A 13,443-nucleotide genomic window follows, 5' to 3' on the forward strand; every position below is an offset into this window, starting at 1 on the left:
CTCCGCTTCCACAGCTCACAGATCCTCAGTCGCTCTCGGGCCCTCTCCGGACGGCTCGTCCCTCTTCTCGATGCTTCTTCTCGAGCACGGAAACGTCCGAGTCTGTTTCCGACCCGGACCGCCGTCCTCGCTTCTGCTCTTCTTCTGCTCGCGGCTGCTGAGCGAGTGGGATGCTGACTGTCTACTGACCTAATACGGACGGATTGCTGCGTTTAAAAGAAAATAAAAATCCAGCCATTGATCAGGTCGATCTGTAAACGTAAACGCTAGACGTTGTGTCGGCGGATTCTTCTGACCAGCAAGCTTGTAAATTCTGCCTACGTGAACCCAGAGTGAAAATCAGCGGTGCGAACGTGGAGGCGTTAGAGGGCTTTTAAACGAAGAATAAAGATTACAGATAAGGAAAATACGGCTGATTCTGATTCTGATATAGGACAGTTTGGTCAGAAATAGCATATAAGTGTGAGCAGTCGAAACTAGTCTAGAAGGCGCGTTACATTTATCTTGTTCAGTCCCACAGTTTAGAGTCAATCGTTCAAATCACTCTAATATAAGACCAAGACGACTTTCTTAGGGGCTGATAGGCTAATCCTAAAGTCTCCCAATGTTATTTACTGATAATTCTGGATCTATACAGATATTCTAAATGTTTGGGTACTAGTAAATGAACGGTGGCGACGAAATACATGAAATATACTTTATACACTGACGAGGCATAACATTATGACCACTATCAGGTGACGTGAATAACACTGATGATCTCTTCATCACGGCATCTGTTAGTGGGGGGGATATATTACGCAGCAGGTGAACATTTCATCCTCGAAGTTGATGTTAGAAGCAGGAAAAATGATCAAGCGTGAGGATCTGAGGGCCAAATTGTGATGGATAGACGACCGGGTCGGAGCACCTCCAAAACTGCAGTGGTCAGTATCTATCAAAAGTGGTCCAAGGAAGGAACAGTGGTAAACCGCTGACCCGTGTGAAGAAGTTCATGCTGGTTCTGATAGAAAGGTGTCAGAATACACAGAGCATCACAGTTTGTTGCGTGTGGGGCTGCATATGCGCTGACCAGTCAGGGTGCCCATGCTGACCCCCGTCCACCGCCGAAAGCGCCAACAATGGGCACGTTCTGCTGGGAAACCTCGGGGCATACCATCCATGTGGATGTTACTCTGACACGTACCACCTACCTAAGCATCGTTGCAGACCATGTTCACGCTTTCATGGTAACGGTGGCCTCCTTCAGCAGGATGATGCGCCCTGCCACAGAGCTAAAATGCTTCAGGGACGGTTTGAGGTGTCGACTTGACCTCCAAATTCCCCAGATCTCAATCCAATCGAGCATCTGTGGGACGTGCTGGACAAACGGGTCCGATCCATGGAGGCCCCACGTCACACCTTACAGGAGTTTAAGGCTCTGCTGCTGATATCTTGGTGCCAGATACCACAGCACACCTTCAGGGGTCTAGTGGAGTCCATGCCTCGACAGGTCAGGGCTGTTTTGGCAGCAAAAGGGGGACCAAGACAATATTAGGAACGTGGTCATGATGTCATGCCTGATCGGTGTATATGGTGCATATCGTACCAGTTCTGAAACAGATAGAAGGTTAAATTTTATTATTTTAATAAATATTTAATTAAACATACTAGTTATTACTCGTAACCTTCATACTCGAGTCGGCCACGAGGCTGGACAGTGTGAAGAAAATCCAGATTTGATCGACTCTACATCCGGTCAGTGTCCCTCTCTCTGAGTCTCCGACTGCTTTCGGCTCTTTCCAAACCCGCTCGGTTTTTCCCACCCTCTTGGTTCTGGAAGTAATGGGCATTTTTCTGTCAATCACAAAGGAACTGGTCCAGTAATTTCTTCACGGACAAGAACCCATTGTCCCGTCTCCCCACCACAGCACTCAACAGGTGAATTTGCCTCTCTGATGCTCCTTTATCTCTATTTATGATTTCCGACGTGTCGTTTGTCAGTCTGTTTATTTTTAGCTTGCTTTTCGTTCTCGTTTTCTGCCTATTTTTACATTTCGTTTCCAGTTTCTTCTGCCTTTTAGGCTTCTGTTTGAACTCTGAGCTGATAGGAGGTCGCTGAGAGCGGTGGACCAAGTGGTTGGTTTTAAACACCAGTAAACAGGGATTCTGTATCTAAATAAAGACAAAATTTGAAGAGTTCATCAAAAAAAAAAGAAGAAAAAAACAAGTTGACTGTGAGCTCCACTTACCATATAAAAGCACTTTGTAGTTCTACAATTACTGACTGTAGTCCATCTGTTTCTCTACATACTTTCATGCTGTTCTTCAATGGTCAGGACCCCCACAAGACCACCACAGAGCAGGAATTATTTAGGTGGTGGATCTCACTGTCCACTCTATTAGACACTCCTACCTAGTCGGTCCACCTTGTAGATGTAAAGTCAGAGACGATCGCTCATCTATTGCTGCTGTTTGAGTCGCTCATCTTCTAGATCTTCATCAGTGCTCACAGGACGCTGCCCACGGGGCGCTGTCGGCTGGATATATTTGGTTGGTGGACGATTCTCAGTCCAGCAGTGACAGTGAGGTGTTTAAACACTCTGATCCACGCATACCAGCACAACACACACTAACACACCACCACCATGTCAGTGTCACTGCAGTGCTGAGAATCATCCACCACCTAAATAATACCTGCTCTGTGGCGGTCCTGTGGGGGTCCTGACCATTGAAGAACAGCATGAAAGGGGGCTAACAAAGCATGCAGAGAAACAGATGGACTACAGTCAGTAATTGTAGAACTACAAAGTGCTTCTATATGGTAAGTGGAGCTGATAAAATGGACAGTGAGTGTAGAAAATTATAAATTGTCAGTATTTAGTAATTTGTTGTTTATAATTCATTAAAACAACTCAGTAGCAGTTTGATTGACATTCACGTCATAATTAAAAACATATCACAGTATAAAAAGGGAAACTGGCAGCATCTCAAATCTTGTTTTATTTAACATAAAGTGGCTGAAAATATCAGTACGCCTGCATTTTCTTTCTTTTTTACCCCATTACTGTACATTGAGTTCTACCTGCTTGCCTTCAAAGAGTGAATCCTGATGCATTTGACTGAATCTTTGAAATACGTGCCACATTTTGATCATTTGTTTGTGTGATGCTGAACTCACAGGAATATTTATTTATATATATATATACAGTATATATTTTAAGTTCTCCTGACTAAAATGTTGTGCCGTCTTTATTTCATCCCTCGTTTTGCTCTTCGTTGCTCTGCAGAACCAACTCCGACTCGGCGCTGCACACCAGTGTGATGAATCCTCCCTCGGGAGACCCGTTCGGTGCAGGACATGCGGTAAACCTACACGGCCGATGTAGCGGTAGGTGTTGCGCTCTTTGCTGATGCAAACGTACAGTTTTATGATCAGTAGTTTAGCCTGCGATAGATAAAGTACTTTTTTTTGTGTTTCAGGTTTGAATGAGGGTGAAGGACGCAGAAGTAAGTCTGCAGTTTCTTTCCTTTTTTTGTATATTTATTATCCACAGGAGCTATTTCTTCAACTAATTACTGTTAGTCTGTAATGTTGGTATTGGCAGTTTTGGTGGTTCTGGCTTATCAGCCTGTACCTAAATGCCCCTGATATAGCCACAGTGACAGTGCACCCGTAGTAAACTTGAAGACTTTGGTGGATCTGGATACAATTTAAAGGCACATTTAGTTACTTATAGGTTTAATGCATGCATAATGCATTTAATGTAGTTTTAAAAGAAAGTGTACTTATTTGACAGACTATTCGGGATGATAGTATGTCGTCTGGAAGCTTTGGCTTGTGAAAAATTAGGACGTTTTTGGAAGTTAGGAGTGACGAGGATGGACAAGATTAGGAATGACTTTATTAGAGAGACAAAGTTATCCACTGATCTGCGGTGGTGACCCCTAATGGGAGCAGCCGAAAGTAGAACAAGCAGTAGTGGAACACAACCCACTGTGCAAACGTATTTATTGATTTGAGTCAAAGAAGCACGTTTTGTTTATGGTAAATACTAGGGATGTCGGATCGGGGCCGATCGAGGCATTTTTTAACTGATCGGAATCGGCTTTATTAAAACCGATCCTAATCCCGATCTTTTGTTTTACGTCAGCATGTCCGCTGTGTGGAAATACTTTAAATTGGAAAGTGAAACGAGTCCAGCAGCGACGTGTAACGTCTGCACTGTGAGCGTTTCACGAGGCGGTGGGAGCAGAGCTGCGTTCATTACTGTAGAATTTTACCGTTTATATGGTGTGTGAGTCGAGGATCACTCCGGTTTACAAAACAACGTAGTGATGCACTCGTTTAATAAAGAAATAAATACACGCTATATTCACATATTGTCGGGAGCATTTAACACTTTATTAACTTCTTCTGTTACGGTACCGAATAGCCGACAGTTGAGTCAAGCACGCTATTCCATGCACTATGGAAGCCCCAAAGGGTAAAAACACACTCACTTCGCATAGAAACGTCCATCAAACCATCGTCACAATACAAGCACTTTAAGAACTGGCTTTCCTTCATAACAAAAGAGCCTGTCCATTTTATTTTGGTATTCAGGTTTTACTGTAATGCTGTTAAGTAACTTTTTTTCTTATATTCAAGTTAAGCTGCTACACAGATTTCTGTTCATTTTCAGTGCATCACTGCATTAAACAGATTTTTTTTCTTCGAATGTAAAGTTTAAGTAAGTAAAACTGTAATTATCTCACTCATTTTGATTGATTTTGTAAAAATACAAAAACATTAAGCCAATAGTTTGGATGCAGCATTTTTCCCTTCAGCACTGCAGAGCTATTCAGGTGTTAAACATGTACACTGGATTAATGTGAATAACTGTAATGTAGTTGAAGTGTGCACTGTGTGAACAGTATTATCCAGTTCTTATCTAGACAATATCTAGAAAATACAAGTATGACAAGTATTGAGACTCGGTATCGGATCGGGATCAAAATTAATAATCGGGATCGGGAACAAAAAAAACGTGATCGGGACATCCCTAGTAAATACTATTGCTAAAATATTGACGGCTATTTCTGTGTTCCGTCCAGTGTTCCCATACCCGGTCCCTCCGATAGAGGAAATTGTGTTGGATGAAGACAGGCTTCTCAAACCATGGGACACGAAAAAGGTAAAGTATCATAAAGGTAAAGGTATTATTGACCTTGTTTAGACTTATTCACGTTTGTCTCTGGTGAGCTGATCACAAGTGGTCAGTTCGTGTGTCTAGAAATTATACTCACCCATGATTGGATCTCAAGTGACATCGGCTTTTGATAAAAATCAGCCTAGAAAGGTCCAGTAGCTAAATACGGCATATGCCACTGCTGTACCAAACTCTGGGGTGCTTACATAGCGCCTGCATAATGGTGGTAAGTGGACGGCGCCACCTTAAGACACGAGCAGAACCAACAAGCTTCATCACAAACTGGGCACGATTATAGACCCTTAATCCATTGTTCACCGTCCCTCAAACCCGCCAAGAGCTCACATTCGTCTTGCAGGCCCTCGAGTCTACACATCTCATCATTATTAACGTCTACCATGTAGTCTTATGCTGGATCTCTAGCTTCTGTAGCCGTCTGGTAACGAAAGCAGACCAGGCAGCGAGGAAGACCCTGCCAATCGACGCTGAGCCAGAACTTAGCAAATGGCAACACGCGAACTAATGACAAACTGCATGAGACTGACCACAAAATAAGTAGAATTACAACCTACCCTGACGATTGGAAAGGCCAAGTTGTATGAACCAGATATCACATTGGACGCACAAAGCTGACACACTCCACCCTAATAAGGTTGTAGCCTAGCGGGTAAGGTACCAGACTAGTAATCGATAGGTCGCTGGTTTAAGCCGCATCGCTGCCAGGCTGCCAGGGTTGGGCTCTTAACCCTCAATTGCTTGGACAATTAATACTGTCACGGTACTGTTAGTTGTTTTGGATAAAAGTGTCTTTTAAATGCAGAAAATATACGTAGATGTGATAAGGGGAGGGGAAGAGGTTCGACGCCAATGGCTGTCATTCATTTTCAACGCAACTGTTGGTGATGTTAAGTGGGCGGAGTCGAGGTTTAACGTTATGCAAGTTCGGAGTAAAGTGATGCAGTGATCAGCTTTAAAAACTGAGCGATGAACAGAGCGGTACTCATGTTATCTCCACCACTGTGAAACAGTATGTTCCGTTTTTGGTTCCTAGATAATCGTTCATACTAGATATAGAAGAGAAACTTTCCCTTCATTTACAATGTCTTATCTAGGTATCTATATTAGTGATCGACCGATTAACCGGCCGGCCGATTAATCTGGCCGATTTTTGGCATTTTTTAGATAATCGGCATCGGCCGATATATATGTGCGCACAAGGCCGATATTTAAACATTGCGTCCATCAGCTCAGTGACTGTATACAGTCATTGGTCTGGCTGTTGCTCTCCAGGCAGACATCAGTGAATGCACAAGAACGAGAATTTTTAGTGAGATTGGGACCATTTATGAGAAGAAAAGGAACAGGCCCACTGGAGAAAATGCAGAGAAACTTTGTTTCCTGCATTACAACTTGCTGCTTTTAGACTGGGACTACTAAAAAAGAGAGGCTGAGAAAACATTCAGTGAGGATATTGCCATTTTATTTCAAGACTGGAAACTGTTTCCTACAATTTGCTGCTCTTGACTTGGACAGGGTTTACAACCTTTTTTTTTTTCCAAATATTTCACTTTAACTTCATTATTTTTTATGCTCAAACACAATGCACACACAGTTTGGTGCTTAAATAATGGCTCCTTAAAAGAAGTTCTTCTATGTGCAACTGTCTTCACTAAGCATGTTTGTTCATTCTTAAAAACAAAAAGATACTGCTATCTGCTTGTGTATGTTAAGTGCACTGAAACCTTTGAAATAATTTGTATTTTATTTAAAGTTTTTATTTTTTTTATTTAATTTTTTGAACGGCCAAAAGAGCAAACAAGAATATACAGTGATAAATAAATGTTTATTTAAGATCATTAATTCTGTTTTGTTGTATTATTATTATTATTATTATTATTATTATTATTGTATTTTTTAGTTGTAAAAAAAATGGTACTATCGGCTTTATATATCGGCCATCGGCCACTTCTTTCGTCTAAATATCGGTATCGGCATCGGCCATTAAAAAACCCATATCGGTCGATCACTAATCTATATCTATATATTTACATTTGCAGAATTTAGCAGACCCTTATATCCTTTTTTTTTTCTGTTGTTGCATTTTATCCCCTTTTAGCGCGTCCAATTATCCAATTTGCATCGTTCTTCCTCTCTGTCTATGCCGAACCCCGCCCTAATCGAGGAGATCGAAGCTAACCCATATCCCCTCCGAAACATGAGCAGCAGCCGCCTGCGTTTTTCACCTACACATTGATGAGTGTTGCATGCACGCCTTCCTCATCTCTTGTGCAGGCGCCTCTAATCAGCCGGCAGACGTCATAACCACACCATTCTGACAGAGAGAAACCCACTTGTCCCGACCCCCCCAACTAAACAACCGGCCAATCGTTGTTCATGTAGCCACTCGGCCTCGAGCCGGTAAGCCGGGATCCAGCTCTGGTTGCTGCGCCTGTTTTTACCGCTGCGCCACCTGAGCGACCCCGGACCCTTATATCCTAAGCAACTTACAATTATGACTTAACACGATTTGAGCAATTGTGCGTAAATGGTCTTGTTCAGGGGTCCAACAGTGGCAACCTGGTGGTGATGGGGCTTGAACCAGCAACAATCTGATTACTAGTCCAGTACCTTAAGCTCTGAGCTACTGCTGCCCAGTATATTGGGACGTAAACAACAAACAAAGATGAATCTTATTTGTGGTTAAAACTGGCAGGAACGGAATCCGATTTGTTTTCGATCTGTGGTCAGAAACCAGCCAGTAAGGTACGCCGTACTGCCGTGACATTTGCCCGGCGTCGGTGACACCAGTGCATCCAAAGGTCGGCTCGAGTTCGGAGACGCCCACAGGCGACGAGCGATCGGCGATTCCGGAGACGAAGAGACGAGCAGTCGGTGCCGGCGTGAACGCATCGTTACTCGTTTAGTCAGCTGGGCTCGAGTGGGTCGTACGAGAGCAGATCTGGCGGAGAGGCCACTTCTTAACGTGGTTCACGCTTCTCGCGCTGCATTAGACCCTGTTTACATCCGACGTATTTAATGTAAACAGACTGGTTTGGTTTATTTAGCTGAAACTCACCCCCCCATTTCTCTCCACCCCCTTACAGATGCACATGCTGTCCTCGCGTCCAAAGTCTTGTGAAGTCCCCGGAATTACGTAAGTCCAGAGTTAAAATGTGAACGTTTAATTCAAAGTGTATTACCACTAGTCCTCAAACAAACCTGCTTATAAACGTCTCTCTTTCTGTCTCTATCATGTTAGCATATTACCCTCGCCGGATCAGCAGTCCGGCGGCCCTCATATCCCCATGGTTTTGAACACGGGAGGTTCTCTGCCTGATCTGTCCAGCCTGCACTTCCCCTCTCCGCTGCCGACGCCGCTCGACACTGACGAGCCTGGCTACCCCTCCCTCAGTGGGGGCAACAGCACCGGCAACCTGGCATCCACTCTTACTCAGCTCGGCATCGATACCGCCAACGCCTTCCACTCGCCAGGTGTGTGCGCGTGCTAAATATGCGGCCCCCGTTAGAGGCATTCCGAGTATTGGGGTCAGTTCAGTTAGTATTGTTGGGTTTGTTTAAACTTGTGAAATACGCTGTTAGTCATATCCCGTTCCCCAGTGTCGACGTCCTACGACATGCCCGCAATTACAGACTGCTTTTTCTCTCCTACCAGAGTAAGTGTGTGTGGGAATTTTTGCCCATTCATTCACAACAGCATTTGAGAGGTCAGACACTGACGCTGGACGAGAGGGCGAGTCTTTGTTCTAGTTCATTCTAGAACAGAGCGGCGACACTCCCATAGGGAACCGCTGTAACGGGGGCGGGACATTTTTTCTGCGCAGCTTCCGGGTCGTGGAGCTCTGAATAGTTCCAAACATCCCATAGAGCCCCATTCATTTCCACTACTTATCAAGCATTTTCAGCTGTATGTTGCTTTGTTTTAAAAAAAATTATGAATTTAATGTCATTAATATACTTAATACTGTTATTGTTTAGAATTTGCTCAGCACTAAATGTTACATGTTTATCTTAATTAATAGGTATAACCCAATTTAGCTTAGTCAGTTGACACTAGAGTCTTTTCACCTAAAATGAGGTGATTAATCAAGAGTCTTGTTACAGAAATGATCATAAAACATTAGAGCCATAATAAATCATGCTACTTTTACTTTCATACTTAAGTACATTTGAAGGTAAATTTAGTTTAGTACTTTAGTGGAGGTAAAGAGTATTTTTACTTTTACTACTACTTTTACTGGAGTAATATGTTACCCTGGATATCTCTCCTTTAACTCAACTATATGGTTTGTGCACCTTGTCCACCACTTACATTATACAAAATGAACTTGTGCATATTCATAATGAATTCATTCATGTATTACATGTAGGAATCAATGATTAATCACTCATGAAATAAGAGATGAATGAAGCTATTTCATGTACCTGTACTATAATGTTACAGGTACGGTGGTGTGTTTATCAATCTGTTCATTTAGTGCAGGTAAACCTTATAAATCCAGCCACATGACTTAGTGTTTAACCAAAATTATTATTATTATTATTATTATGAATCCTCAGGAAGTTTATGTAAAAAACAAAACATAAAAAAACTTTAATCTCTGTACTGTATATCGTCTCTACTACTTAATGATATGGCATGATGTAATGTATGCTAATATAATGTACTGTGTGTTAACAAGTCATTATAAACATCAATCTTCCACTTCATATACCAAACTGACATTAATGCAGGTGCAGTAAATGTAAACGCAGGTGAAAATACCCAGAAATTGTACAAATGTTTATTATTTAGGGTTTAATATTTCATTCACTGCTGCCGGTCCCATATGAGAACGTGACAGCGCCGGGTTTGTTTGGAACTTTTGGAGGGTGACATGAACCACGTGACCGCGTGGCGGCGAGATCAAGGAGTGTCGCGACTCTCTCTATCTACGGCTCTGGTTCATCCCAGAGGGCGAGGCGGTTAAGGTCTTCCACACACAACTCGGCCTCATACTAGAACAGAGAAGGACCTTCCTTAAATTGTCCTCACAAATTTGGGAGCATTTTATGCACCTGTTGCGATGGGACCGAATGAAACACTTAAATGCAGTGCTCAAGAGGTGCGTCTCAATATTTACTGACAAGTGCACCTCCCAATGGCCAGGCGGTTTCGGCCACCACCAACCCCTGGACGTTAGCCAATCATGTCCATGCAGACGCCCGATTAATCAGAATCAGAATCAGAATACTTTATTGATCCCAGAGGGAAATTGCAGATGATTAGATGATTGGATCTCAGAGCTGCTAACCCTGGTTCCCCGGATCTCACCGCTGCTCCACCCGTGCGCCCCACAGGTCTCCTGAATCTGCAGAACGATGCCTTCTTTTGTTCTTTCCCACTATAACGTTCAGTACGTGCTGAAGGGTTTCGTACGTGAGTGGGAGGGGAGGTGTGTTTACTTCGTCGAAAGTAGCAGCTCGTTTTATCAACGCAAGAGTGTTTTTAATCACCACACAGGATGCGGCCCACTCGCTGCTCACACACACACACACACACACACACACACACGCGCTGGAGATTCCCTTTACATCTGACTTATAAAGAACCAGGGACTTTTTATCTGTCCGTTCGTTACATGAAACAAACCATTTTGTAGTTTTATATCAAAATACCACAAATAAGATGGAAGAACGAGCGTAACTGCTTAATCACGACCGGTATCAATATTTGCCTTTGTTTTAGATGATCGTGATTCATTGCTGTATCTCACACAGATAGTAGGAGGGCCGTTTCACCGAACTGGTGCCATTTGCATGTAGTAACACACACACACACACACACACACACACACACACACACACACACACACACACTTAACTACTCAGAATGTGTTTTGGTTGAATCTCAGGCAGCTTTGTTTCATTTGTACAAGGTTTCTAAGTGCAGGATGAGGCTGTACATGAGTAACAGGACTGATGTTTTAACCTGGAATTACTGTAGAAAATGCTAATGCTCCTCCCGTGAGATTCAGTAGATACAGATGATGAACATTTCTGTTCTAAATGTGACCTGATTGATGAGAATATTCTCACATGTTTATGATCAGAAGGATGAATATGTGAGGGTAACAGGATTGAGGGGATTTTAACCACATTATTCTACATTTCTGATGATAATAAAGATTAAAAACATGGACGTGATCTGGAGTCACCGAACGCTGCAGGATAAACGGATTTCTGACAGATTTTACTCTTATATTTCATTCTAAAGTGTCGTGTTAGAGAGCGGGGACGTAAATAAATAATAATACTGTTTATTCAGTCTTATAGGGAGTTTTTATGAACGTTTTAAATTATATATCCTAAATTTGGTATTAGATCAACATGCAGGACACTTTACTCAATTAAAAATGCATTTTAAAGTTAATTCTCATCTACATTTACACATATAATGTCCTGGGGACGGAAATGGCACCGATTCGGTGGAATAGCCCAGCCGAAAGTTTACATACACTTGTTAGTGAAATCCCACAGCTACCATGACACACGTCTCTACTTACAATGAATGCTTGTTTTAACGGGGTAGCACGAAGGTCTTGGGTTCGATCCCCAGGCGGGGCGGTCCGGGTCCTTTTTGTGGAGTTTGCATGTTCTCCCCGTGTCTGCGTGGGTTTCCTCTCACAGTCCAAAAACATGCAGTCAGGTTAATTGGAGGCACTGAATTGCCCTATAGGTGAATGTTTGTGTATGTGTGTCTGCCCCGCGATGGACTGGCGCCCCGTCCAGGGTGTTTCTGTGTGCCTTGCGCCCATTGAAAAGCTGGGATAGCTTCCAGCACCGCCCTGCGACCCTGATTGGATGAGCGGTTAAGAAAGTGAGTGAGTGTTTTAATGATGGAACATGATACAAAAACAGCCAGGAATTGGTTAGGATGAAGGGCTGGAGAGTCCAGATGTGGTCAGCAATGATTTCGGGACAGTTTCTTCCCCCTCAGTTGCAGGTGGGTGTGGCAGCAGTGATGATTGAGAGTTTCACTTGGCCACAACTAGATTAGGGTGCAAAAAAAGGGGGGGGGGGGAGGGTATGTGTGGAATTTGACCAGGGGCAGCACTATAATGACGTTTACATTCTGTTTTTATTTATTTTTTCACTCTGCCAGGTCTCCTGGCGTCTCTGCAGGGCACGCTCAGCAACCCCACGCTCCAGTCGTCTCTTAGCAACCCCAACATCCAGTCGTCTCTTAGCAACCCCAACATCCAGTCGTCTCTGAGCAACCACTCGTTCCCCGGCTCCCTCAGCTCGGCCTCCCTGCAGTCCTCGCTCAGCAACCCGTCCCTACAGTCCTCGTTTAGCTCCTCCCCCTCCCTCCAGTCCTCTCTCAGCAACCAATCGCTGCACTCCTCCCTCAGTAACTCCTCCCTGAGCGGCCAGCCCCACCCGTCGGCGGGAGGCTCGGCGGCCTGCCCGTACGGTTCGCTCCTACCCGGACAGATGCAGCCGCAGATGAGCTCCTCCCCTCGGAGGCGGGGTCAGCTCACGCCCCTCAACATGCCCCTGGGTCCGGAGGCGCGCCGGCACCACTCCAAACAGTTCTCGCCCACCGTGTCCACCACACTGACGTCCATCACGCAGGTAAACGGAAATAAGTCACAGTCTGCTTTCTAATTCAGCTTACAAGTCAGATATTATGGTTATGGGAAGTGTGTACAGTAGTACCTCCACTTACAACGTTACTTCCATCATTTTCGACTTTACGGTGGTTATTGTTAATAAAAATAGGGACAAATAATATCTGACTACTTTATTTTGGCCAGCAAAAATATTAAAAACCCCTAAAAGTAAAAAATCTACTAAAAACAATAGTTCAAAAACACATAAAATAAATATTCAAATACGTATACAGTGTATCACAAAAGTGAGTACACCCCTCACATTTCTGCAAATATTTCATTATATCTTTTCATGGGACAACACTATAGACATGAAACTTGGATATAACTTAGAGTAGTCAGTGTACAACTTGTATAGCAGTGTAGATTTACTGTCTTCTGAAAATAACTCAACACACAGCCATTAATGTCTAAATGGCTGGCAACATAAGTGAGTACACCCCACAGTGAACATGTCCAAATTGTGCCCAAATGTGTCGTTGTCCCTCCCTGGTGTCATGTGTCAAGGTCCCAGGTGTAAATGGGGAGCAGGGCTGTTAAATTTGGTGTTTTGGGTACAATTCTCTCATACTGGCCACTGGATATTCAACATGGCACCT

The 13,443-nt window shown here is 43.5% G+C and overlaps 1 protein-coding gene across 2 annotated transcripts in view; it reads left to right on the forward strand.

The window, feature by feature from the left end:
• The window catches only part of LOC134310745 (CREB-regulated transcription coactivator 2), a 48,380-nt gene that overhangs the window by 15,167 nt on the left and 19,770 nt on the right, over nt 1-13,443 (forward strand). The window contains exons 5-11 of one of the 2 annotated variants that reach the window (XM_062992385.1): nt 1,852-1,920; nt 3,270-3,370; nt 3,463-3,489; nt 5,077-5,156; nt 8,276-8,325; nt 8,431-8,663; nt 12,334-12,806. In XM_062992385.1, the coding sequence (XP_062848455.1) occupies nt 1,852-1,920; nt 3,270-3,370; nt 3,463-3,489; nt 5,077-5,156; nt 8,276-8,325; nt 8,431-8,663; nt 12,334-12,806 (1,033 nt within the window). The remainder of the gene's footprint in view (nt 1-1,851; nt 1,921-3,269; nt 3,371-3,462; nt 3,490-5,076; nt 5,157-8,275; nt 8,326-8,430; nt 8,664-12,333; nt 12,807-13,443) is intronic. The other variant, XM_062992386.1, reaches the window with a different exon arrangement.

The sequence above is a fragment of the Trichomycterus rosablanca genome, chromosome 3, assembly GCF_030014385.1.
Source record: "Trichomycterus rosablanca isolate fTriRos1 chromosome 3, fTriRos1.hap1, whole genome shotgun sequence".
NCBI classification, from domain to species: domain Eukaryota; kingdom Metazoa; phylum Chordata; class Actinopteri; order Siluriformes; family Trichomycteridae; genus Trichomycterus; species Trichomycterus rosablanca.